At 33.0% G+C, this 19,196-nt stretch overlaps 1 protein-coding gene across 3 annotated transcripts in view; it reads left to right on the plus strand.

Annotated features, from left to right (window-relative positions):
• Positions 1–19,196, plus strand: part of LOC145291179 (uncharacterized) — a 315,627-nt gene that overhangs the window by 279,765 nt on the left and 16,666 nt on the right. For all 3 annotated transcript variants that reach the window (XM_080136747.1, XM_080136757.1, XM_080136763.1), the window contains exons 18-19: positions 6,772–6,957; positions 15,219–15,295. In XM_080136747.1, the coding sequence (XP_079992873.1) occupies positions 6,772–6,957; positions 15,219–15,295 (263 nt within the window). The remainder of the gene's footprint in view (positions 1–6,771; positions 6,958–15,218; positions 15,296–19,196) is intronic.

A 19,196-nucleotide genomic window follows, 5' to 3' on the forward strand; every position in this document is an offset into this window, starting at 1 on the left:
GTGATTCCATATGATCTAACTTTCCTTAGAAGACCATCGTGCCATACCCTGTCAAAAGCCTTAGATATATCAAGGGCCACCGCTCTACCCTCCCCTGTTTTATCCAATGAATGGTATATACGTTCAGAAACTACAGTTAAGATATCTGCTGTTGAACGGGCTTGCCGGAATCCATATTGTTTGTCAGTCAGGAGTTTAGCAGCTGTTAGGTGCTGGACTAGGACGATTAACTAAGGACTCAAATATTTTGGCGAAAAGCGGGAGGAGGCTAATGGGGCGATAATTTAGTGGGTCAGTTCTTTCACCAGAATTCTTGAAGACTGGTACCACAGAGGCGGTTTTCCAGCAGTCGGGAAAACAAGATTCGATCTAAGAAGGATTTAATTATGTTAAATATTCTACCAGTGATACCATATGATCTAACTTTCCTGAGGAGACCCTCATGCCATACCCTGTCAAAAGCCTTAGATATATCTAGAGCTACTGCTCTGCCCTCCCCCGCTTTGTCCAGTGAATGGTATATACATTCAGAGATTAGTTAGGATGTCTGCTGTGGAACGGGCTTGTCTAAATCCATATTGTTTGTCAGTGAGAAGTTTAGCATCTATGAGGTGACGGACTAGAGCATGGTTAATTATGGTCTCAAATATTTTGGCGAAAAGTGGGAGGAGGCTAATGGGGTGATAATTTGATGGGTCAGTTCTTTCGCCAGAATTCTTGAAAACTGGTACCACAGAAGCAGTTTTCCAACAGCACAGGAAGCATGATTCATTAAGGCATTTGTTGTAGAGTTTGGAGAGAACTGGAGTTACTTCGGCCGAGCACTTTTTTAATAGCACAGCTGGGATGAGATCAGGTCCACATGCTTTTGAAGTGTCAAGGTTTTTTATGATAGCATGCACCTGAGCAGGGGTGATTTTTAGATCATCTAGCGTGGTGTCTGTCTGCAAAGGAAAGTTAGGCAGGGGGTGGTTGGAAGGGTTCAGTATGGAGTTTGAGGCAAACCGTCTGGCAAGCATATTAGCCTTGTCAGTTGCTGAACAAACAACCTCGTGATTGTTGGTTAGTGGGGGAATTGTTGATTGCCCATTATTTACTACACTGTTGTAGATTTTCCAGAAGTCATGAGTTCCTAATTTTTGTGCTTCGATGCGTTTTTTAGTGGTTTCAGTAAATTCTCTCTTAGCTGTCACTATTTCTTTCTTAATGTTACTTCTAGCTTCTATATACTTCTGTCTGTTTGAACTGTTAAATCTGTGCTATGCATGCTGCCTTTGAGCAATGACAGTTGCACAAGTAGAAGTAAACCATTGGGGAGAGTGGGGCTTCCTATAAAATTTCCGCATGGGAACATGTGCTTCAATTGCTGTTTTGAACCATTCAGTCGTCTCATTTGTGCACTGTTCAGCAGGAAGAGAAAAAATATTTCCCCATGGGGCCTCTCTAATAAGATCTCTGATGGCTTCCCAGTCAGCCTTTTTAATGGATTAATAGGTTCAAAATAATACTTGGTGACTCTTGGCAATTTGAATTCATCAGTTCCAGGAGTACTATGTAGGGAGTTTAGCAGCAAGATGTCTGTTCACATTACACTTGAATTTCTGGATGTCAGTACAGTTGGGGAAGCAGGAAATCAGAAGAGAATTCCAAAGTCCTGGGGAAGAAGCTATTGCATTTGCTTATCCATTTTTAATCCTGTTGCCAGTAGAAAAATATGGAAGTATAAATTAAACGTTACCTCATATATATATACACACACGCACATAAATACAAAATGTATCCTTTTGCATACATTTTGTATTTATATGCATGTGAATGTTTTTTTCAATCTTTTAAAATCTGAAGCTCAATGATTAAGGTATAACAACGCATGTATAAATAAAAATTTTGGTAGGTTCCAAAGTCCATCTTGTCATAAGTACAAGATTACTGTCCATGGTAGCTAGTGATCACAAAAAAAATCTGCAATTGGAGATGTATTCAATGTGAGATTATGGGGAATACAAATATCAGTTTTACCCTCATGAACAAACAGATTGGTAAAAAATGAATAAAATCTTGGGCTTTGAAATCTAACCAAATTGTTTTTATATATCTATAATATAAAGCTGAACGTGTGTGTGTGTCTGGTCACGAATAGGCTCCTATATGGTTGACTATTTTAAAAAAATGGTTACATATAATGATAGATGTATCGAGGATCAGGAATGGGTATGTTTGATCTGGCAGAACGGTGATTCATAAAAATTGTGAGGTCTGCGTTCACGCCTGGCCTCCAAAGTATGGAAATAAAAAATGTAAAGAAAACGTTTACAAGGGTTTTTGATATAGATGTACATAAGAATACTTTGATAAGTATGTTTTAACTTAAATAGGGATGGTATAATAAAATTGTGGGGTCTGCATTCACGCCTGTACTCCATGGAAATAAGCACAAACTTTAACAAAGACTTTTCATATCTATTTGCGTAAGTATACTTTGATAATTATGTTTCAGTTTGAAGAAATATGGTATAATAAAACTATGGGGTGTTCGTTCGCGTCTGACCTCCATAGAATGTAAATATGTCACAAAGTTTAACAAGGTTTTTTAAAAGGGGTGAGGGTCCACAATAACACCTTAACTTTAATCTTAATTCACGTTAGCTTTTATTTATCTTTTTGAGTTGAATCGTTATGTCGAATAAATTAACCTCATAAATTCACATTCTTATTAAAGTGAAAGCCAAAAAAAAAAAAAAGTTGGAACTTCAGACAATTCTTGCACGTGGCACTCTTTTGAAAATAGATAAATAATAAAAAATAAGAACGTTACTTGTTATCGTGTCAAAAGAAGGAAAAAATCCTGCTCACATGATTACGTATCTTTTTAAAAATATTTACATAACCTTTTTATTTTTATTTATATATCTGTTTAAGCTTTTTTTTTGTCAGTGTACTAGAAGGAATTCAGTTGATTACAACCCTTTCTGCGTGTTCTTTACATTACAATAGTATAACCCTGAATCCGATAGCGCAATACTATATCGTTCAATACTGTAAAACTGAAACGAAGCTGTTCTGCTTGAAAAAGGCGCCATTTTCTTATTCATATTTATATCGATTCTTTGCTTTAAAACTAAAGTAATTACGTGTTTACTTTTTTAATATCTCATTTTGCTGTTTCGGATTATTTTACTAAAGTAAGTAAAGCTTCATTATTTTTCAAAACTGTTTTTGTTTCTTTGTTTTTCGATATTTCGTTGATATTATTTAGTAAGTGTTTAGCAGAAAAGACAAACGACTACCCAAAAAAATAAATATACAAGAAATAAATGTTACCATAGTCAATAAAAGTTCAGTTCACGTTTTTTTTTTGTTTTGAAATAGTTTTTAATGTTCTTTACTTGAAATAATTTCAGCGAACCGAAATTAAAACGAAATTTGAGGCGATAACTACTTAAATTAATTTTTATATTAACTAAACATGCCATAATCGAATATTCCTCAAGCACAAAATAATGGAAAACATTAAAATATGTTTATAAATATTCCTTACGTTGACGGAACTCTCTTAAATTGTTAACACAGAATGCTCAAGTGCCTCTCCTTCAAATTGAAAATGGAGCTCTCCATTTCAAAGTCGCTGCCATTTTGATGTTTTTTAAACCAGTTCGTGAATTAAAAAAAAAAAAATAAATTTTACAAACTACTTAAAAATACAAACCAATGAACTTTTCTACCATAAAAGTAACTTTTATTGACCATGGTAACATTTATTTCTCGTATATTTATATTATTATATATATATAACATTTTCTCTTTGTAAGGAAACATTTTGTTGGTCACTCCTGGCTACGAATGGAAACAAAGTTTATATAAAAAAAAATATATTCTCGTGAAAATTATCTTTACTTTCATATTTTGCTTAGGGTAAAATTTTTGAGTATCAAAACCTACCTCTTTACAACCCCCTCCTGTTCATAACCTATCATACTTTCATCAATCAGAGTCCATTTTCTGTAGGCTGTTTTTGAACCCAGTCAACGACGGGTACTTCTGCTAATATATATATATATAGGTTATGAAAAGGAAGGGTTGTAAATTTGGGTTGAATTTGGGGGTATCAAAACCAAAGCAAAATATGGTGAAAGTAAAAATAGATAAACCCCATAATTTATTATACCATACCTGTTCACACTGAAACACTTATCACAATATTCTGTTGATCTATATTAAGAAACCTTGTTAAACTTTGTGACATATTTCCATTCTATGGCGGTCAGGCGCAAACGAACACCCCCATAATTTTATTATACCATATTTCTTCAAACAGAAACATAATTATCAAAGTATACTTACAGATAGATATGAAAAGTCTTTATTAAAGTTTGTGCCTATTTCCATTCTATGGAGGCCAGGCGCGAACACAGACCCCACAATTTTATTATACCATCCCTATTTAAGTTAAAACATACTTATCAAAGTATTCTTATGTACATCTATATCAGAAACACTTGTAAACGTTTTTTTTTTTTTAATTTTTAAATTTACCTTGTAAACGTTTTCTTTAAATTTTTTATTTCCATACTTTGGAGGCCAGGCGTGAACGCAGACCTCACAATTTTAATGAACCACTGTTCTGCCAGATCAAACATACCCATTTCTGTGTCTTGATACATCTTCTATCATTATATGTAATCAGTTTTTTAAAATAGTCAACCATAGAGGAGCCTATTTGTGACCAGACACACACACACACATTCAGCTTTATATATATATATATATATATATAATAAAATACACAGCCAAACAACATATATACATAGTGATCTACATACAGTACTGTTTTATTATATCACAACTCATCAGTGTGGCTAGACTAGCAACTACTTTAAGCCAGGATTGAAATTCGACCACCTAGATGAGTCACCGCTTCTCATTGTTATGCTATTTGGCTGCTGCTAATATGCAAATTTACAATGTTTAAACATTGTTCAAACATCTAAGCTCTATTTGTTTATACAAAGAACATAACACTATCTTCAGAATATACCTTGGATGATTTGATCATTAAACAATCAAACTGGAATAAATAATTTGAACATTTCAGTAATAAAAATGTGCTATTATTGCTCACCATGAAATAAAAAGCTGGAGAAGTGATAGAAATGCAATTTTATGACAAAACTGTTGGAAGTAATGGACAACTCACTTTGGTATTTCAATAATCTATTTTTTTTTTCCAGTTAAGGATTCATGTATGCTCTTGAAAATACTGTATTTTTTTTATTTTATTTTATTTTTTTTTATTATTCAATTTTCACCCCAAACAAGGCACAGTGCCACTTTGAAGCAGGGGGCTACTATTAGGGAATTAATTAGCGGGGTCATTATGAAGGGAGAAGAGTAGAAAGATGTTTGTTAACATTACACTTGAACTTCTGCATATCATTGCAGTTGGGAAAGCAGAATCCTGGAAGGGAGTTCCAAAGACCCGCAGTTCTGGGGAAGAAACTATTGGAGTAAAAGGCTTTCTTGCACCTAGGGATCTCTACTGTAAAGGGATGAGACTTAGTAGCTTGTCGGGTTTGTCGGGGGTAGTTACGTCGGGGAGGTACAAGTGTTTGCAGTTCGTCAGAGCATTCATCATTAAAGTATTTGTAGAACAGGCAGAGGGATGCAACATCTCGTCGATGGGACAGAGGTTGAAGCCTAGATGACAGTTCAGGACCTATCAGGTTGGCGACTCTCTTTTGAACCCTGTCCAGGAGCGAGAGACAAATACTGTTTTTCTTAAATTATAATAAAAAAAGCCTTAATCATATAGACCAGGCTAAAATATGTACAGGTGAGAACTCCTTCCAAATGAGATTTGCTTGCATTGACAGCCAATGCATTTACACTCACATGCAAATACATCATTAATTTTTATATATAGACTAGCAAGGTTACCTGGCATTACCTGGGCCATATAAGACAAAGAGATGAAACATAGTTGAGTTTGAACACAACTAAGAAAAAAATTTTCAACGTCCTAAATTCACTTTTCAAGAAATATACATAAAATCATGAAAAGGGTTTAATATCAATGATTTCCTTGTTGTATATGGACTTATTGTACCATGTTGATTTTCAAATAGTTTTTTCAAATTAAAATTAAGTTTTGCGCATTTTAAAAAAAAAAAAAGAAAAAAAAAAACATTTTCAGTGCTTTACAAACCGCACAACTTTCATAAGTGTGTGTGTTTTCAGCATCTCAAATTCCCTTTTCAAAAAAATATCAGAAAATATCTTAACCTTGTTTAGTTGCAAAAAAAAAAAAAAAAAAAAAAAAAAGCGACAGTCATACCATATCACCAATTTATGTACTTAGCATGAAGTGGTTCACACATGCACAGATGTTTAAATCGTTTAGAAATGTATGTATGTTATGTAATGCGCCATCAGATTCTGCAGTCGATAAGGTAAAAAAAGAAAATGAATATTGTTTTAAATTTTGCATATATGTCAGTCCCTGTCCTTTAAGACGGTACCAGAAGCATTCTTATTCACTTTGGATTTCAAGTTTTAGGGAGACATACAAACACACATACATACATACACATTAACAGACACCTCTCCTTCATATAATAAATTACCTATAACTCTTCATAACTTATATAAATCCTCTTGTAACATCTGAGTTATGAAGATGTTGAAGATGAGTTTTCCATCTTTTGTCATTTTTTTGTATAAAATTAAAAGCTTTTTTAATTTTTTTTTTTTTTTTTTTTTTTTTTTTTCCCACAGCAATCATTATGATGTGATTGATTACTGTTGGCGTGCCTTCTTAGATTCTCAACATATCAGAGACCCCGAAAAATGTAAACTTCTTCCACAAGGAGCCCCACCAGGTGCCCGCTGCCTCATGCTCTTGGTAATGTTTGAAAATTGTGAGAACAAACGAGTAGAAATGGTTCTGGCACATAATTCAGAGTAAGTATTTTTTTTTTTAATTTTTATTTTACAGACAAAAAAAAGAAAAAGATCTGTTTATCAATATAATACTCTAAGCTAATTTGTATGCATACTATTGCTCTATATGCATACTATAATACTCTAAGGTGTTTGTATGCATACTATTGCCTTTTTTTTTTTTTTTTTTCCTAAAAGAAAGGATCTCCAAACTTGCAAAGATGGTGATTGGGAATTAATCTTATGTAACTAAGGTAAACAAATCCGACTTTACCCATTTTAATATGAATTGTCCAAAAATCAAATGTCATCCCGTTAACTAAAATAACAATGTTAAATATTTTGAAACGAATCATTTGTTTTATTGATTTGAAGAATATTTAGCTAATCATTTTTACAGTAGGCCCTGTCAGTTGGGCATTAGAATACACTGACTGCCCCCCTGCAGAGGGTAAAAGTCCCTCAATGGGGCCACCTGTTGGCCGTGGGTGGCGACCCGTGACACCTTGGAATGGAATCCTGGTGATTGAAGGTCCTGGAGGATGAGTTCATGAGCCTCGTCTTCCTAACACATCTCTTTGGCCCTTACCTTGGTTAGACGGGCGGTCGGAGGGGCCCGATCCGATCAATCGGCTGGTCAGGTCAAGCCCTACGTCTACTATCAATGGTTCAGACTAAACTGAGAAAGTTAAAATTAGCAAAAGAAATCCTCTTAAACAAAACCATAGAAACTGATAAACCTCACCCCTAAAGTAGACGTTCGAAAGCGCTGGCCAAGGGTCAATCAGCAAGTGTAGAATCCAATCCCGACATGGCTGCAATCACAAAATTTTGTTCACTCTAGATTTGGGTAGTGAAAAATTGAGTAACGAGAGATGCTCGGTATTTCTTACTTGACTGAGTATACTGCCTGTGTAGCCCTGACTCTGTCAAGGCGAATGGGTTTCCCCCTTGACAAGTCCCAATATTGGGCTCCGAGGTGGGTGGGGAACACAGGCAAAGAAACTTTTATCCATATTTATGTAAAAACAAAAAAAAAAACCCAAACGCGCCTTATCGGACTCAGATGATGAGGAAAATACGGATTTTCCTAAATACTATGTATTAGAATCTTTGGACGAAACGCCAATGTCAAAATTATCCCCTTTTCTCATTGAAAAGGTGTTAACAAGGAAAATAAATCCTAAAATGGTAAAAAAAAACTAAAGATGGTAACCTATTAATAGAAATTGAGACAAAAAGCCAAAGCCTAAATTTAGAAAATATGAAAACTTTCCATAATATTAACATTAAAGTTACCCCACACAATAAACTAAATCAATCCAAAGGAGTTATCCGTAGCCGGGAACTATCACTGGCTTCACCAGAAGAAATCCAAAACGAACTGAGCAAACAAGGAGTCATTGACTCTAAAAGAATCTATATAAAGAAAAACTCAGAAAAAATACCAACCCATACTTACATTATTACATTTAACACTCCAAAAATTCCACCTAAAATTAAAATTGGTTACACCATGGAACCAGTTGAAATATACATCCCAGATCCTCTGAGATGTTTCAACTGTCAAAAATTCGGTCACCATAGAGATGCCTGCAGAGGTCATCCCACGTGCGCTAAATGTGGCTCTAAAGAAATAAGTCACAATGAACAAGAATGTCACGAGTCCAAATGTATAAACTACCAAGGGGAGCACCCTGCCTACTCAAAAAGCTGTGAACGATGGAAAACTGAAAAAGAAATCTTAGCCATAAAGCATAAACGAAACATTTCTTACTTAGAAGCGAAGACAATAGTGGAAGGAGTCATAAGAAATAAAACATATGCGAAAATAACAGAAAAAAACAAATCCCACCAACCAGCCTGATAAATACAATGAACTTATTGAAAAACTGGTACATCTAGAACCAAACGAATTGCTGAACTTCCAAAAACACCTAAAAATACAACACTTTCAAAAACTAGAAAAATTAAAACTAGAAACTAGGAAAGAACCCAATAAAGTATTTAACTCCTCCCAAACCCAAACCTCCCCTCTTAAAAGCCAATATCCCCAAGAACTAACTTTCTTAAAACCAAATAATAAACCAGCAAAACAAAAAATAGAAATCCTCACCAAAAATTGAATAGAAACTGATGAAATGGAGACTGAATATCAAACAGAAACCCCAAAACAAGAAATTTCCTATCGAACGCCACCAAAACAAAAGAAAAACCTAAACAAAACAGTTATAAGGTCCCGTTCAAACTCCAGAACTAGAACCCCAATCCCTAAAAATCAAACTGAACCTGAAGATGAAATGGAAACAGAATACCCAAACCAACAAACAGAAACCTTAAATCAAGAAATCTCCCATCGATCAACGTCAAAACAAAAGAAAAACCAAAACAAAACGGACATAAGGTCCCATGCTAATTCTAGTTCCAGATCCCCAAACAAAAAACCCGAAACAAAAGACCAAACAGAAGACAAGCCAAAAACAGAAGAAAAAAACAAAGCTAATTGAAAACCCTCCACAACTTACACTAAATCCATACCTTATATCAACACCAATAATCAACTAAAAAAAAAAAAAAAAAAACAGCACAGAGGATATTTACCTTACCACCAATGACCTATAAACCAGTATTCCTTCAATGGAACATTAGAGGTGAAAAGGCAAATTTTGACGAATTGAACCTTCTCATTGCCTCTTTTCACCCAGCAGTCATATGCCTACAAGAAACTTATAAGAAAATTCAGAACACACTACATATCAAACGATATACAACCTATGATTATATACACGAACAAGGAAATAGAGCCTCCGGAGGAGTGTCCATTCTAATTAATAATAATATAATTCAAAGCGAAATCAAACTGAATACAACACTACAAGCCGTTGCAGTAACCATCAGTCTAAGAAAACCGCTAACAATTTGCTCCCTATACCTGCCACCTAATGAAAACATAAATAAAACAGACTTGAACTTATTGATCCAACAACTCCCTAAACCTTTTATCCTCATGGGTGACTTTAATAGCCACAATGAACTATGGGGAAACAAACAAACAAGCAGAAGAGGTAAAATTATCGAAAATTTTCTAGATGAAAACCAACTATGTTTGTTTAATAACGGAACCAACACCTATCTTCACCCTAGCTCTGGAACACTCTCGGCTATTGACCTCACTATATCAGAACCCAGTATTTTCCCAGAATATAAATGGAATGTACATCATGAGACCTGTGGGAGTGATCACTTCCCGATCATCCTAGAAGGTCAAGAACCAGAGAATGACACTAAAACACCCCGATGGAACTTGCATATGGCCAACTGGGAAGATTTCAAAAAAATGTGCCACACAGACCTAGTGCAAGAAGCTAATTTAACAAAAGATGATGACATTACCCACTTCACCAATACTCTAAATATTATAGCTGAGAAAACTATTCCTAAAAGCTCCCCATCAACAAGATATAACAAGCCTTGGTATAACAAAGATTGCAAAGAAGTGCTCAGAGCCAGACGAACAGCACTCAGAAAATTTAATAGCCAACCAACTAAAGAAAATTTAGAAAATTACAAAATAAACCGAGCCAAAGCTCGCAGAACCATTAAGCAAGCTAAGAAATCAACATGGCAAACTTATGTTAGCCAACTAAATTCAAACACCAAACCTAAGGAAATATGGAACATGATAAACAAAATTACTGGGAAATACACTAAACAAGCTAATAAACATCTCATCCATCACAATGTCAAAATCACTAACAAAGAAAAAATAGCTGAAATCTTAGCAGAAAACTTTGCCAAAAACTCCTCACCAACTAATAGGAACAAAGAATTCCAAGTCATCAAAAACCAAGCAGAACAACAACAAATCCGCTTCCATTCAGACAACACTGAATATTACAATCAAATCCTTACTATGTACGAATTAGAAGAATCTCTCAAAAACATCCATAATTCAACAGCCGGATTAGATGAAATCCCCTATGTCTTCCTAAAAGAATTGCCAATGAAATCAAAAGAATACCTCCTCAAAATTTTCAATGATATCTGGATCAATGAAAAATTCCCCGACACTTGGAGACATGCCATTATAATTCCCATACCTAAACCTTCAAAAGACCCCTCAGATCCAATAAACTACCGTCCCATTGCACTTACTAGTTGCATCTGCAAAACCCTCGAGCGAATGATCAATAGAAGACTATCCTGGTATCTAGAAAGAAATCACCTAATCTCTGAACACCAAGCAGGCTTCCAAAAGGGCAGAAGCCCTATTGACCATATCATAAATTTGGAAACCTATATTAGAGAAGCTTTCATCCTCAAAGAACATGTGGTAACAGTTTTCTTTGACATAGAAAAAGCTTTTGATACCACTTGGAAGTATGGAATATTAAAAGACCTGAATGAACTAGGTCTAAGAGGCAGAATGCCAACATTTATCAAAAACTATCTGAGTGACAGAACCTTCCAAGTAAGACTCGGAAACATCTTATCAAAGTCTCAAAAACAAGAATTGGGAGTTCCCCAAGGTGGAATTCTTTCAGTTACACTCTTTAATGTGAAAATAAACAATATAGTTAATAACATAAACTTCGGAACAAACTATGCCATCTATGTTGACGATCTCATGATTAGTTTTAAGGCCAAACATATGAACACTATTGAACGACACCTACAATTATGCATCAACAAAATTACTAGCTGGGCTACCAAAAATGGCTTCAGCTTTTCTCAAACAAAAACAAAATGTGTTCACTTCTGCCAACATAGAAAAATGCATCCTGACCCCGAGCTAAAAATTAACAATAATAGACTAACAGTTACGGATCAATACAAGTATCTTGGAATCACCTTTGACAAAAAACTCACCTTCATACCCCACATTAAATACTTAAGGAAAAAATGCAACCAAAGAATACAACTTGTGAGAACCATAGCTCATACAAACTGGGGAGCTGATTGCAAAACAATTCTAAAACTCTATCAAACGCTGATAAGATCAAAGTTGGACTATGGCTGCTTTATCTACGGTGCAACAAGAAAATCCTACATTAAAGAACTGAACACAATTCACCACCAAGGACTCCGACTAGCACTTGGAGCATTTCCCACTACACCAGTCGAGAGTCTTTATGCAGAAGCGAATGAACCTACAATTGAAATGAGACGGACAAAATTAGCCCTACAATACTATACAAAACTTGCATCTAACACTTTGAGCTCTATATACCAGAGTGTCTCTCACCCCAAACACCAAATCCTATTCCAAAAAAAGGAAAAAGCAATCAAGCCTTATGGTCTCCGTATGAAAGAAATAAAAGACGAAGCCAAAATTAACATCTCGCAAATCCACAAAACTTCTACACTCAAACATCCACCCTGGCTTTCCAAAACTGCTGTAAACCCACCCAAACATCCAAAACACTCTCCTATACTATTAGATCTCTCTAAACACCCCAAATCGAACACAATCAAATCCATCTATATGGAAAAAATACATGACATCCTTCATGACTATCCGGACTATGAACACATTTATACTGACGGAGCTAAAACCAAAGAAAGTCGGAAGCTCTGCTATTTATCGGCAAAGAAAAATCCAAAAACGCCTACCTGATAGGTCTTCCATCTTTAGTGCTGAAGCCTCAGCAATAAACCTGGCCCTTAATATTATAAGTGCTGATCAAGCAAACAAGTTTATAATATTTTCGGACTCTTTATCAGTCCTAACTTCATTAAAAGAAAAGAACATTTGCAATCCACTAATAACTAATCTATTAAACAAACTCGATTTTCTTCATACTCAAAAACAAATCATCCTATGCTGGATCCCAAGCCATATTGGCATCCTAGGGAATACAAAAGCTGACCTAGCTGCTAAAGAGTCACTAAACTTGGAAATCTCCAACATAAAAATCCCCTACACTGACTTTAAACCAACCATAAACCAGTATATCAAAACAAAATGGCAACAACAATGGAACACTTATACAAAAAACAAGCTACAAGAAATCAAACCTACACTTGGAGAATGGAATCCCAAATCTAAACTAAACCGGAGAGAAGAAGTGATCATTACAAGATTAAGAACAGGGCATACAAATATCACCCACTCATTCTTATTAAAAGGAGAAAATCCACCTCAATGCTTACCTTGCCAAGAAAACTACACCGTTAAACATTTTTTAATTAACTGCATTGACCTAGCTCCCCTACGCCAAAAACACTACAGCATTAACAACATTAAAGATCTCTTTGAAAAAATAAATGAAAAAACAGTTCTAAATTACTTGAAAGAGGTAAACCTCTCCTCCAAAGTAGAAATCTACCAAAAAAAAAAAAAAAAAAAAAAATTTCAACTCAAATCTCTTACAGACCTTCCTCCAATCTTACCTTGACATACTGGAAAATAAAGAACACCTACCTTACTAAGACATCCAAGAAAAAAAAATGAACTTATTTGGCCTTAAATGACCATGCAACTGTTGATAGGCCAATAAACTGAACAAACAAACAAAAAAAAATCATTTTTACAGCAAGATAGAAACTCGTTTTAAAAAGAAAATACAATTTTAAAATAAATCTGTGTTCGTTTTATTTAAAGAATATTTACATGACAATTAGTTTTATTAAAAACGGGTGTTAATTTATTTCTTAATATTAACATTTTTTTCAAAAGGAATATCATTAACAGTAAATTCTACAAATTGATGTAGAAAACACAGAATTTTTACAGGATCCTACTAGTATCTATTATACTAGAACTGAGTTAATGTGTGTAAAGGTTTTTTTTCCTATGTATCTTAATGTTACAAAATGCATCCGAAAATATCTTTTAGTGTTGGGAATGAGTTGTTCGAGAACAAAAATCCATTTTAATTGTTCTAATTATCCATAATTTGCAATTTACTTGCATCACCCATCTCAGAAGTTTGTCTATTACTCTTGCCCTCTTCTATTATGTTATTGGATTATTTTATACAGTTTCTATCACTCTCGCTTCTGTTTCTCTTTAATAACAGTCTAAGGTAATAAAGTAGAAGATTAGAATAATCAATTATAAATAGGTAATATCACCACAAATATTAATACTCTTTAAGCAACTGTCAGTGAGGAAATAAAGCGAACAAAAGGAAACTAATTTTTACATTTTGTCTGTATTTTAAAAAATTTAGCTTTGTAAACTTATTTTTTCATATCTTGTGGAGAATTCTTAGCCTCATTCTGATAATGCCATCGGAATGATGTATGCTTCAATTTGGACATATGAAACCATCCTCTTAAACATTACTGCAGTCTTTGGGAGGAGGGATATTTTTTGTTGATTGAAGCATCCCAGTAGGGAATGCCGATTCACAGGTAGTTTTGTATTCTCTTACAGTGCACCCCAGAAGGAGCTGGTGTCATATCTTGTTCTTGCCATGGGAAGCATATACAGAACATTTTTTTTTTTTTACATGTCAATTAGAGAATCGTTGTTGGCACATTCTGATTCTAATTTTAAGGATTCAACTCTTTTGTCTAAATTAGGTAATTTTTGCCCATCGCCACTCATGGCAAATTTTCTCTCCTCAAAATTTGAAAAGGTCTGGAACCTTTTTAGTTTTTGACCTTAATTTTTCTTGTCTGATGATATCTAATATGATTAAAACGGTCTGCACATCGTAGTAAGATATGACTGTATTTACATAAAAAGAAATTAGAAAAAAAAAAAAATATATATATATATATATATATATAATAGCACACACACACACATTTGATGTTATTTCATTTATTTCTCATTGCCTCTGTTATCGTATTGTCAACTCATTCTTCTCTCTGTAAACTGATATAAAACATTCTTTATCTTCCCCCCCCCCAAGTGTTATGAAGTAAAACAAAAAAAGAAATAACTTGATCTTGTGAGTTTTCTTTTGTTTTGTGTTTTTATATTTGTGAGCCACTATGTTCGCCTCCTGGCAGTTACCAATGTGAGAAGCGACACAGCCAAGATAGAAGATGAAAAAGAAGAAATCTATGGAAACAGCATTGGGGTCAATGATTGTTGTCGAGCAAGGGATGAGGGGCTAGTGACTGCACACTCGTATATCAATTTAGGTTATTTTACACCCTCTTCTACTGCCCGTTTCAACTTTTCTAGTCTTCCTCTTTCAGTAAATGTATGTATTGTTAACTACTACAATTGAAACAAACTAAAAATGAAATATGTGAATCAATATAATAATATTAATATAAACAAAATAATTTAAAATTTAAACTGCTTTATTTTTTTTTTCCAGAAATGATTGTGAACGTTGGTTGGATGTTGTCACTTCAGTCACTGTTGAAGGAAATGAACGTATTTATGCACAATGGGGTAAGGATTCTATTTTTGAAATTATAAAATCATAGTCATGATTATTTGACATATGAACAAAACAGATTTTTAAAAAAATTTTTGCATGGTTTTGACTGATTTTCCCCTTACAAATCGCAAAATCAAGAACACAGAAGAAGCTATCCTGCAAAGAGGGCAAAGTAATTGTGGGTTAGAATTGCACAGCATTTAATTTTCATAAATGTTTGTACAAAAACAGTAATTTTCCCTTGAAACATAAAAATGTTACAAACTAAAAATTATGATTTTTGCCTCTTTATATATCCTGTAATATAACAGAAAAATAAATTTCTAACATAGACAAAGCAAAGACACATGCAGATATGGATGGCTCGCGTGCTGAGTTCATGTCACGTCAACATTTTAAGGCATGGCGTCATGGAATGAAATGCATATATAGGTATTAAGATTAGAATGAAAACCAAAAATGGTTTGCCATAATATTTTTTTCCTTACTCTGAGCTATACAGAGATAAATGTTGTAAATTGCAAATCTGAAAACTTCTCACATTACCTGACAAAGATGAAGGGATTTTGTTTTTTGTCCAGAATTCCCACAATAGTAGGTGGGGGGGGGAGATGAAAATATAAAAAAAATCATGCACATTGATCAAGTTGTCTTATTTTTAAATTAAAAATATCAAATTTTATGAGTATCAGAGAAGTGACTTTCGTCCACCAAATGTCAAGAAAAAAGGGAAATCATTCATACTTACTAGACCCTACAAACTCCTATTAATCACTTAAAATGATTTTATTTATAAAAATAAAACTACTTGATCAATTTACATGATTTTTGGAATATATTTTCGTTTTGTCACATGTACGTACATCAAAGATTTTTCTTTATTTTTGTTTTTTATAATTTAGGGAGAATTCTAGATAAGAATCAGGAATTTTTTCCCCCTCTTTTGTGGATGTATGGCACTACCATGGATTTGTTGCACCTGAAAAGAATTCTCTTCTCTCTAATTTGAAATAGTGGCTGATTAAGTGGTAGATGGGCAGATTGTTAATTCTTACCAAGTGATATGGTTACTTTCTTGGCATTCATCCTGAACTAACCTCATCTGATGTTCATAGAATCACAAGTTATATGTGATGCAACAGTACTTTCACTTTTCCATTGTAGATGCTTTAATTCTCCATATCAACTTCTTTATACTGTCTGTATGAGGAATCCATGACCAAAGATAAATTGAATTGATCTCATATGCAAATGAGCCTGGAAGATCATATTTGTTGGCATTAAAATAAAAAGCTTGAAAAGCATGTGAACTCTGCTTAAATTTGTGTGGTTGTCCAGAATTCACCCAAATATTAAAAACAAAAATGCAGAAAAATTCTTTTGATATACATACTTATGATGGAATGAAAAGATCATCTTCCAAAAATAATGTATATTGATCAAGTAGTTTTATTTTTATAAACTAAATCATTTTTAAACAATTTAAAGCAATTAATAAACTGTAGGCATTACAATATTTTTGAGTTATCTCCCTTTGTTCAAGATGGCGATGTGAGATGGTCCTCACTTGCTCATAAAATTTTATTTTCTTGGTTAATAAAAGCATTTGATTAATTGGCATGATTTTGGGAATGTAACCTTTTTATTTCATCATTCATTATAGATTTATTTATTTTTTTTAATAAAGGCGGAATTCTAGATGAGAACCAAAATCTGTCTTCAAAATTACTTAGCTGATGGAATCTCTCTTGATGGATAAATTATTCCTTCCTTTAAATTTAAAAGATTCTAGATTTACAGTCTCCTATGATCGTATCGGACAAGATTTCTAATCGTTTATAAATAATTTCAAACTTTGGAAAGATTCTGAATTGGAACTATGTGTTGATTAAAAATATGTTGATTCTACTTCAGTTATCTCTGTATACGAAAATCTATAATTGTTTGGATATACATATATATTTTGGACTAAGTAAAAATTAGATACTCTGTAGCAGAAGACATTGCCGGTAGTTGTTTGTAAACACGTCAAATAGCAGACATGGGCGAATGTTCACGAGCAAGATTTTTTTAAATATTGAAAAACATTTTAAGATTTAAAAGAAAAAATATATATTTACAAAACATTTTTTAATATTAAATATTTACAAAACTTAAGGATTAAAAAAAAAAAATCTTTTTCTATTTACACAAAACTTTTTAATGTCAGTAACAAAACAAAGGTATTTAAACAAAATATTTAAAATGGATGTCTTCCTGAATGCGTTTTTATTTTTAAATATATTCACAGAACTTTTTTAATAAAACTGATAATAATTATAATAAAAATAAAGAAATAAAAAGAATGAGCTTTATTAATTACAAAACATTAACTGAGAATTTCGGATGCTAAAACTTAATTGTATTTAATTTGCCCTTGTGGAGAAGTAAGCAAATAGCAAGTTTTTTTTTTTAATAAAAATAAGTTAAAAAAAGATTTGTATCTTGTGATACATTTCATCTTTATAAAAATAAGTTATAAAAAGATATGTGAATAAAATGTATTTTTAAATCTCGATTGTTTATACTTATATTTGTGATTTTATTATGCATAAAAATTGCCTCGGGCTAAAAGTATTTCTATTTCACTGACCACCAACATACATCGCACTTTCAATAAATGACTTTTATTAAAAACGCACACAGAAAAACACACACACACATCAATCTTGTTTGCAAAAACCTGCAAAACATTTGCAAAAATCCGAACGTCAGTTATTCTATATTTGTTTCTGCCATTAAAAAGTTTGTTTTACATAATTTTATTTAAGTTTTTAAAAATATGTATTTTTTTTTAATAGAGAAGAGATCGTTTGAAATTCTCAGTTATAATATTGGTTTTTAATGTTTCGTGATTAATATAGGTCATTCTTTTTATTTATTTGGTTATTTCTTTTTTATCATAATTATAATTATTAGTCTCATTAAAAAGTTCGGTAAATATATTTTTTAAAAAAAAGCACTCCGAAAGACACCCATTTATTTAAATATATTTTGTTTAAATACGTTCGTTTTGTGTAAATAGAAAAAAGGTTTTTAAAATCCTTAAAAGTTTTGTAAATATTTAATATAAAAAAAAGAAATGCTTTGTAAATATATATTTTTTCTTTTAAATCTTAAAGTTTTGTAAATATATTTTAAAAAATCTTACTCGCGAACATTCAACCATGTCTGCTATTTGACGTGCTTACAAACAACCACTGGCAATGTCAAGGTCGAACAACCAGTGTCACTTGAAATGTTCAATCTTTGTCTCCTGCTACGGGGTATCTAATCTTTACTTTGTCCTATAGTTGTTAATACTCTTAGCGCTATTGTTAGTGTGACAAAGGAAAAGATAATCGAAGTAAACATCTTTCAGACCTACAATAAATCGCTTATCCTCAAGGCTTGATGAATAGTTCTGAAAGTGTCCATTTTGAAATGTGAAACCATTAATTGAATATTTGTTTCTTTTAAATTTAGAATAAGACAGAACTGTCTTTCTTGGGAACAAAAAGAATTAAAATATTAGTTATAGTTAGGGAGCTTTCCAAGAAAACTAACATGCTGTGTATTTTTTTTTTTTTTGTATTCATGTTTTTAGCGCTGCTCTGCAAAACATTTAAGAATTTCCTCGAACACTTTTCAACCCAGTACAGCTATTTTCTGAAATCATTTATGCATCTGTAATTAACTAACCCGTGAACTAATTATTAGATATATTTCTCAGGTTACATAGCAATGTAGTCGAGTGCATCTCCCATACAATCTCTCATCCTTCTTTAGAACCAAGAGTTGTCTCCCTTGAACACTTGTGCCACACGTTTACTAATATGCAAAAATTTTATTTTTGTGAGATCGAATACTTTGTATTTTTATTTATCATTGAAT

This window comes from Euprymna scolopes, chromosome 2, assembly GCF_053919585.1.
Source record: "Euprymna scolopes isolate OS-2025 chromosome 2, ASM5391958v1, whole genome shotgun sequence".
Classification (NCBI taxonomy): domain Eukaryota; kingdom Metazoa; phylum Mollusca; class Cephalopoda; order Sepiida; family Sepiolidae; genus Euprymna; species Euprymna scolopes.